We start from the raw sequence: 8213 nt of genomic DNA, 5'->3' as shown, positions 1-8213 counted from the left end.
GTGTCTCTCAAAGACTCAAACTATTCTTAAAGATTAAAATGAAAAGAAAAAAAAAACCCTTATTTTCTGCATTAAATCAAGAAAGGAGGAGTATTTTGGACTCTAATTTTAGTAAATTCACAAAACACCAATTCACTAAGAAATTGTGCAATGTTGGTGGTGTGGACCGGGTCACATACAAACACAGCTCACTGCAAGTCCTATGTTCTATAACTCCTTCTGAGCATATATAAATATAAGAACCAAAAGTTTTTTTTGAATTGGATGCAAATGTTTGGTTCGGTGTCATCATCTCTTCTGCATGGCCAAACCAAAACAAAACAAAAACACAAAACAGCAATGTATGTCTCCACTCTCCCTCTTTGTGGATAATCTTCATCACAATCTGATTGAGTTTTGAGACTTTTCTGCATCCTTTGGTGTGACCACAGCCACCCCCCAAAATATCGGTTGCCCAACTTGCCACACCCACCCCACGTACGTACATCCATTCTCCAATCCCTTCTTCTGGTTTTTATAAAATCGCTTCTCTGAAAAGCAAAAGCAGGGCACTCTTGGCACTCTCAAATCCCAACAGAGATCTGCATTCTGCATAGCTATCTGGTCAGTCTCCTCCATTCGCTTTCTCTCTTCTCACTTTTTTATAATACATTTTGTCTTTCGCTGAATTGTTATTCCCATGATTCTTGGCTTCTTGTTTTCTATTATATGTGCCGTTGTGTATTTTTTCATGGGATTTTGATTTTGTTTGTGTTAATTTTGTCGCGACATGCAAAACAATCAACTTGATCATGGTTTTTTTTCCCCTTTTTTCCCTTTTTCAAATGATATTTTATTGGGGTATTATTTTGTTACTTCAAAAATTATTTACTGTACAGAAAAATTTATCATGAATCTTTCACTTCTGCAATTTATTTTTTTAACTCTGGATAATATATATTAGTGGTTAATTTCTTTTAATTCTCTGAATTACTGCACTATGAATATATTTACACTGCATATATTAACACTATCTAAATTACTACAGTATTTGCTGCTGAATTTTTATTTCTTGGTTTATGACAAACATGGCAGGTGTTTGCATATATTGCAGTAATTAAAATGAGTGATTGGATAACGAAAATGTGCTCGAAGATATGTATTACAGAAGAAAACTAATTGTTTGTGAGACATACCTTAACAAATATGTTGTAACAATTTGAGTGCTTTTCTTTTAACACATTTGTGTTGAAGTAGTTGAGGATGAATAATCTGCTAGAAGTTTTGTAGTATGAGAGCTGATGCACGACTCAAATAACCCATAGAAATTTGCAAATTGCAGCTTTTTCTGCAGGACAAGCATATGCCAGGAAATAATTATAACTGCAATCCTTCCACACCAAGAAGTAGATTGGAAAGGCTTCTCAGGGAAAGAGAGCTAAGGAGATCAAACCGCGTTTCACAATCAAATGAAGATGGAAACAGACAGGCAGAATTCGTAGGGAGTGATGCATTTTTCACCGAGGGTGAAAATTTAGGTTTATCCAGTGAGGACGATTTTCCGGAAGGAGTTTCAGCAACAAAAATTTTTATTGATGGATGTGAATGGAAAGAGGGACGGCCTCCTAAACAGCGTTTACTGGTGGTGGCTAATAGGTTACCTGTCTCTGCAGTTAGGAAGGGAGAGGACTCATGGCAGCTTGAGATAAGTGTCGGAGGACTAGTCAGTGCACTTTTAGGTAAATGATAATCATCTTGCCTTACTCCTTTGGACTGTCCTTTTATTTTACTGGCGTTTTTCGCGTTAGCTCCTAAATTTTATGTTAGGCTATAGATTTTAGAGTTTAGACCATTTGACTTTCAATAATGGCATAATCAAACGCTGTGTTAATCTGGGTTGTCTTCTTGAAGGCGTAAAGGAGTTTGATGCCAGGTGGATTGGTTGGGCTGGTGTAAATGTACCAGATAGTGTTGGACAAAAAGCATTGACTAAAGCTTTAGCTGAAAAGGTACAGAATCTTGGCTTGCAATTTTCACAAAATTTAGGCTAATACGTTTTTGAACTGCGCACTCACACGGTATTACACACAAGCTGTTTGATTATGCATCGAAGATGAAAAACTTTATTTACTGCAGAGGTGCATCCCGGTGTTTCTTGACGAAGAAATTGTTCATCAATATTACAATGGCTACTGTAACAACATCTTGTGGCCTCTTTTCCATTATCTTGGACTTCCACAAGAAGACCGCCTTGCAACCACCCGAAGTTTCCAATCTCAGTTTGATGCGTATAAGAAGGCAAACCAAATGTTTGCTGATGTTGTACATGAACACTACCAGGAGGGGGATGTCGTTTGGTGCCATGATTACCACCTAATGTTTCTTCCTAAATGCCTAAAAGAACATAACAACAAAATGAAAGTTGGATGGTTTCTCCATACACCTTTTCCTTCCTCAGAAATACATAGGACGCTGCCATCTCGGTCAGAACTATTGAGATCGGTTCTTGCTGCTGATTTGGTTGGGTAAGACATGTATTTCCCAGAAAATTATTTTGAAATGCTTGTTCCACATTATATTTCATACAATTAATTAGGTACTTATATGACATTTATTGTTCTACAAAACAATTTCTTCAGATTTCCTCCGGTGTTGATGTTGGAGAGATAAAAATTTACGTAGTGAATAAATTTGAGTCAACCTATTGTTTTGCCTGCTTATGAACAGATTACGCTCTCATTACACAATAAAAAGTTGTCAATATTCTGTTGTGTAATGTTTTCTGTAAGTTATCGTCTTATGTTGTGTCTGAAGACCACAAGGGTTTTGATGGGGGGATTTTTCAACTTCCAGTTTCCATACATATGATTATGCAAGGCACTTTGTTAGTGCTTGCACTCGTATTCTTGGTTTAGAGGGTACACCTGAAGGAGTAGAGAATCAAGGAAAGCTGACTCGCGTGGCTGCGGTATGTATAAGCCCTTCACATTTTCATTTTCTCATTGTTATCGGTTAACCTCTTCAATCAGACCGTTATCAGCATATAAAATTTCATCGATATGAGTTTTCTCACTTAATTCATCCTTGTGGTAACTGGATTTCCCCCTTGAAATTGTAGTTTCCAATTGGGATAGACTCAGACCGATTTATCCGAGCTCTAGAACTCCCTCAAGTCCAGGACCACATGAAAGAACTGAAAGAAAGATTTGCTGGAAGAAAAGTAAGAAATGATTACATTTTCCTTCAGAACTTAAACCACCATTTATTTTGCTTATTTAAATTGAACTGCATCCTGTGGCAGCATATCTAAACTTTTACATTAAGCCTCTTCTGCAAGGCACACGAGCCATACCTATTGTTTACCCTACTTCGTGTGTGTGCCCCTTATGCGATGTTACTTGTTGGTGATGAAATTTGGCGATCATTTCGTGTATTCATGGCTCTACACATGACAATAATTTGTTCTTTGTCAACGGTTCCGATTCTGAATCCGTGGCCTACAGTTATGAGCTTACACTTACCATGTTTATTTCATTTTGTAAATACATAAGTGTTTCCTGTCAACGATCTGACAGGTAATGTTGGGTGTTGATCGTCTCGATATGATCAAGGGGATTCCTCAAAAGATTTTGGCGTTTGAGAAATTTCTCGAGGAAAACTTGAACTGGCGTGATAAAGTAGTCTTGCTGCAAATTGCTGTACCAACAAGAACAGACGTTCCTGAGTGTAGGTTCCTTCTCAATATACCTGCAGCCTTAAGTTGGTAGAATTATTGCATTTCTCTTCATCAGTCTATGGTTTTTATCCTCATTTTTCCCCCTGTCCTCCCTTTGATAGCCCAAGTTTAATTACTTTTTTGGGAGTTTTAACGAAAAACCCACGGTATTGTTTACTTTAACGAAAAACCATATTTTTACACTAAAAAGTCAATCCTAGTACTATTCACTTTACCCTTTATTTTGTCCTTAACATTAAAACTCAAAATTTTCAAGCTCTTTTCATTAGTTTTCCTTGCTTTTTTTCCTCAAAAGCTACAATCACCTTGAAGAATCTGATATCCGTTTATGCTATGTGGCTTCACACACAGATCAAAAGCTCACGAGTCAGGTTCATGAGATTGTCGGACGCATTAATGGGAGGTTTGGAACTCTTACTGCTGTTCCGATACATCATCTGGTTTGTATTTATCTTTTTTACCTCTGGTTTTGTATCTGTAAAGACTCTTTTCACAGTAGTAGATAACTAGATACAGAATGGAACAAGAGATTTTGTTGAGTGCTGTGTCGGATAATTTATGAATTGTGTAAGTTGGCTTGTCAGTTCCTGAGTCTTAGGAAGGCATTCCGGATGTAAGATTAGATATTCGTAAACTATTGTGTCTATATAGGTAGTAATTGAAAGCATGATACCCTGCCATGTAATATGGATGTTGAAGACGTAGTTGCACTCGTCTCTCACCCGTGTAGTTGCACTAGTCTCTCACCTTGAGCCAACTCACAGGCGCGGCTTTAGAACTTTTTCTTTCCTTCTAAAGGCGTTAATAGCTTATGATAGAATGGAAATTTCTTGCATCTCGGGATTAATTCAGATGGCATTTTAGAGAGTAAGTAGCTTAAAGTGTAAGCTCGAAACCAGCCCTTGCCCTTACAAAATTATAGATAGGTTTTTGCTTTTACCGGTTGTTTTGTTAAGATAGTATCTCTAATCTGAAGGTTTTTGCTTTTACCGGTTGTTTTGTGAATCTAGTGGTTAAGTCATATGTGAAGATTTCTAAAGCATCTTCTTCTTTATTTACAGGATCGATCTCTTGACTTTCACGCATTATGTGCACTATACGCTGTTACTGGTACTCTTTTTTGTGCCGTAACACTCACACAGCATTCATCATTGTTGTCTTTAATGCTTAATAAACTTTTTTGAAGTATTTCCGCTTCTGGTAGAACCATTAGAAATAGATACTCTTTTGTTACCCAAATATGAGGTGGTCGAGACACTGAAATTGTTAAACTAGATGCCATGATAAACATTGCATATCTAAGAGTGCAGTTCATCCTGCGTTATACACTTTAACATACTTAAGGACGTAATTAATCTGGTCCGATAGCTAGCTAGCCAAGCATATTTTGTTTTTTTGTATAATAAGCCATGTCTAATCGAGCTTTGCACGTTTATATATTCTCTATGCTTGACTACTATTTTCAGATGTAGCGCTTGTTACATCTTTAAGGGATGGAATGAATCTTGTGAGCTATGAGTTTGTTGCTTGTCAAGCTTCCAAAAAAGGAGTTCTCATTTTAAGCGAGGTAATTTAAGGTCCCATGATTCAGTTTTAATTGAATATGATTTCGCTTCATCTAAATAACACGAAATGCTACAAGGAGTTGCTCATTTAGGAAGAAGTGGAAGGTGCTAACGGAGCAGAATAAGTTCAAGTGGTTTTAGTTTATGCTCTAAATCAGTGTGTTCATATCTAGTTTGCAGGTGCAGCACAGTCTCTTGGTGCTGGGGCTATATTAGTGAATCCTTGGAATATCACTGAAGTCGCAGCTTCCATAGGTTATGCTTTGAATATGGCAGCTGATGAAAGAGAAAAGCGTCACCATCATAACTTCATGCACGTAACAACTCACACGTCTCAAGAGTGGGCTGCAACCTTTGTAAGGTATTGATCGACTCGCAGTGCTGTACTTTGTATAGCTTTCATTTATGCAGTGGGATGCAACCATCATGACTAGCCCTTTTCTTCAAGTTAATGCTTAATGGTGAATTTTTCATTTACGTAGTGAACTCAATGATACAATTGTCGAAGCTCAACTAAGGACGAGACAAGTTCCCCCTATACTTCCAATCAAAGTAGCAGTTGATCGTTATTTGCAATCCAGCAATCGATTACTTATACTGGTAGAGTCTGCATACTATTTTTTTCCTTTTCGTTATTTGTAAGGGGATTTTATTATTTAGATTTTCTTCACCATGCTCATTTTGATTGTATTTTCATTACAGGGATTCAATGCTACTTTAACTGAACCGAAGGACACGCTTGGGAGAAGGGGTGGCCAAATCAGAGAAATGGAACTTAAATTGCACCCAGATCTCAAGGAACCCTTGAAAAAGATTTGTGATGATTCAAAGACAACAATTGTTGTTCTCAGCGGAAGTGACAGAAGCGTCTTGGACTATGTACTCTTACTCTCTTCAGTGATTCTTTATTTCTGACCCCTTTCATGTTGTGTTTGGGACTAACAGCTTCCTACACAGAACTTTGGTGATTACAACATGTGGTTGGCAGCAGAAAATGGGATGTTCTTACGTCTTACAATGGGAGAATGGATGACAACAATGCCAGAAAATTTGAATATGGATTGGGTTGACAGCGTCAAGGTTGATTTTGTAACTATATACCAATTAACTATCTTCGGGATGAATTTCATTTGTAAACTGGAATTCCTGATATTTGTTTATGATTTCAGCATGTTTTTGAGTACTTTACTGAGAGAACACCACGGTCACATTTTGAGCTTCGTGAAACTTCACTTGTATGGAACTACAAGTATGCAGGTACCCGAGAATGTCTTTATTCTTTTGGTTAATGACTCTGTCATGGAGCTTCGTTTTTTGTTTCATCCATTGTCAATTTTATCGATCACTATATCTATGATATCAGATATTGAGTTTGGAAGGCTCCAAGCGAGAGATCTGCTGCAGCATCTGTGGACAGGCCCGATCTCAAATGCATCTGTTGATGTCGTCCAAGGTGGTCGATCTGTGGAGGTCCGAGCAGTTGGTGTTACAAAGGTACATGCATTTTAATTAGATGGGAGTCCTGCTTTCCATAATTTACATCAATTGGAACAAACAAATTGTCCTATTTGTTCTTCCTATGTGCTGTTTCAATGTATATGCAGGGTGCGGCTATCGATCGTATTTTAGGAGAAATAGTTCATAACAAAGGCATGAAGGCACCGATCGATTATGTCCTCTGCATTGGACACTTTCTACCAAAGGTGCGTTTCTTCTTGACTAGTTGACCTAATCATCATTTTTTCCATAAAACTTCTTATACACAAAAATGTAGTTTGGAATCAATTTTGCATACCTTGAGCGCGGTGATGGATATATGAAATCATGCACATGGATTCATTGGTTTAGGACGAAGATGTCTATACATTTTTTGAACCAGAGCTTCCTGTTGAGGCACCCCCAAGTGTTCCTACAAGACCTCCTTCACCCACTCCTGGCATGTCATCTGCGCCACTGCCAAGGATTTCAATGAGTAAAAGTAATTCAAAGGCAGCTCGCCTTAAGAAACAACGGTCTTTGTCGACCTTAGAAAAGAGAGCTAGTATCCATGCAATCGGGAGTGCTTGGAGGCCAACGTTAATGCGTGATAAAATGTCACTCCACGAAGGTTCTTCCGTGCTTGACCTCAAGGGTGACAATTACTTCTCATGCGCTGTTGGACGAAAGAGATCAAGTGCAAGATATCTCCTTGGATCGTCAGACGACGTTGTCACACTCTTGAAAGAGCTGGCTGAAGGTTCATGAGGAGGTTGATTGTATAAGAGCCTAATTTTCAATGCTGCTTAAGTCATTGAGATGCAGATAGCATGGTATTGCTGTGACAGAATTGAGAACATTTCTTTCACAAGTACACACCAATTTCTCCACACACACACCCAGAACGCCGCCCCCGAACACCATACATACACCATTTCCGACTTGACCAGCTAGACGGATTCTGAAATCCGCAGGAATTTGTTTCTGTGGCTAGAAGAAAACAAAATATTGCACATATTAAAGTATTCAGATCATATTCTTCATGAAATTCGAACAAGTCGAAGGGAAGAAAAAATAAATTGATACAGTTCCCATCATATGAATCCAAATTTTGCAACTATATATGTTTATTGTTTGATTACATTATGTTTTTTTTTTCTGCTGTGGTAGATTCATCATTAGCAATTATAATTTAGCATTATTCGATGGTTCAAAAAACATGGTTATGCACACTAGTCACCGGGTCAGGTCTTCAAAGGCTAGTCTTTCTCTTATCACGTGGTGGAGCAGCCTATACAAATTTGGATCTTCCCCGGACCTTAGTGTCTGGAACCTAAGAACCAAATTGGAGCCCTTGGTTTATGGAAAAGAAATTGGAGCCCTTCGTTTGTGTGAGGTGGCCAGCGAAATGAGTTAATTAGGACCATCAAATATAATTTGAGTGGGGTCCGGATCGT

The 8213-nt window shown here is 38.1% G+C and overlaps 1 protein-coding gene across 3 annotated transcripts; it reads left to right on the top strand.

The window, feature by feature from the left end:
• The first annotated feature begins 168 nt into the window (after positions 1-168).
• Positions 169-7853, top strand: LOC137729880 (alpha,alpha-trehalose-phosphate synthase [UDP-forming] 1). Of its 3 annotated transcripts, none has more exons than XM_088678204.1 (18): positions 169-603; positions 1322-1718; positions 1891-1988; positions 2116-2504; positions 2833-2947; positions 3098-3199; positions 3555-3705; positions 4067-4155; positions 4777-4825; positions 5182-5282; positions 5454-5641; positions 5763-5880; positions 5983-6159; positions 6238-6360; positions 6450-6537; positions 6644-6774; positions 6885-6983; positions 7129-7853. In XM_088678204.1, the coding sequence occupies exons 2-18, from the start codon at positions 1343-1345 to the stop codon at positions 7522-7524; spliced, it is 2790 nt and encodes a 929-aa protein (XP_088534330.1). In that variant the 5' UTR covers positions 169-603; positions 1322-1342; the 3' UTR covers positions 7525-7853. The 3 variants fall into 3 exon arrangements, with proteins under 3 accessions (XP_088534330.1, XP_088534331.1, XP_068325029.2); XM_088678205.1 differs by having other exon boundaries at positions 357-477; XM_068468928.2 differs by lacking the exon at positions 169-603 and having other exon boundaries at positions 974-1718.
• The last annotated feature ends 360 nt before the right edge of the window (positions 7854-8213 follow it).

This window comes from Pyrus communis, chromosome 10 (genome assembly GCF_041283825.1).
Source record: "Pyrus communis isolate YQ-2024b chromosome 10, ASM4128382v1, whole genome shotgun sequence".
NCBI classification, from domain to species: Eukaryota; Viridiplantae; Streptophyta; class Magnoliopsida; order Rosales; family Rosaceae; genus Pyrus; species Pyrus communis.
The sequence above is the reverse complement of the archived record's forward strand: the minus strand, read 5'-3'. Positions and strand labels throughout refer to the sequence as shown.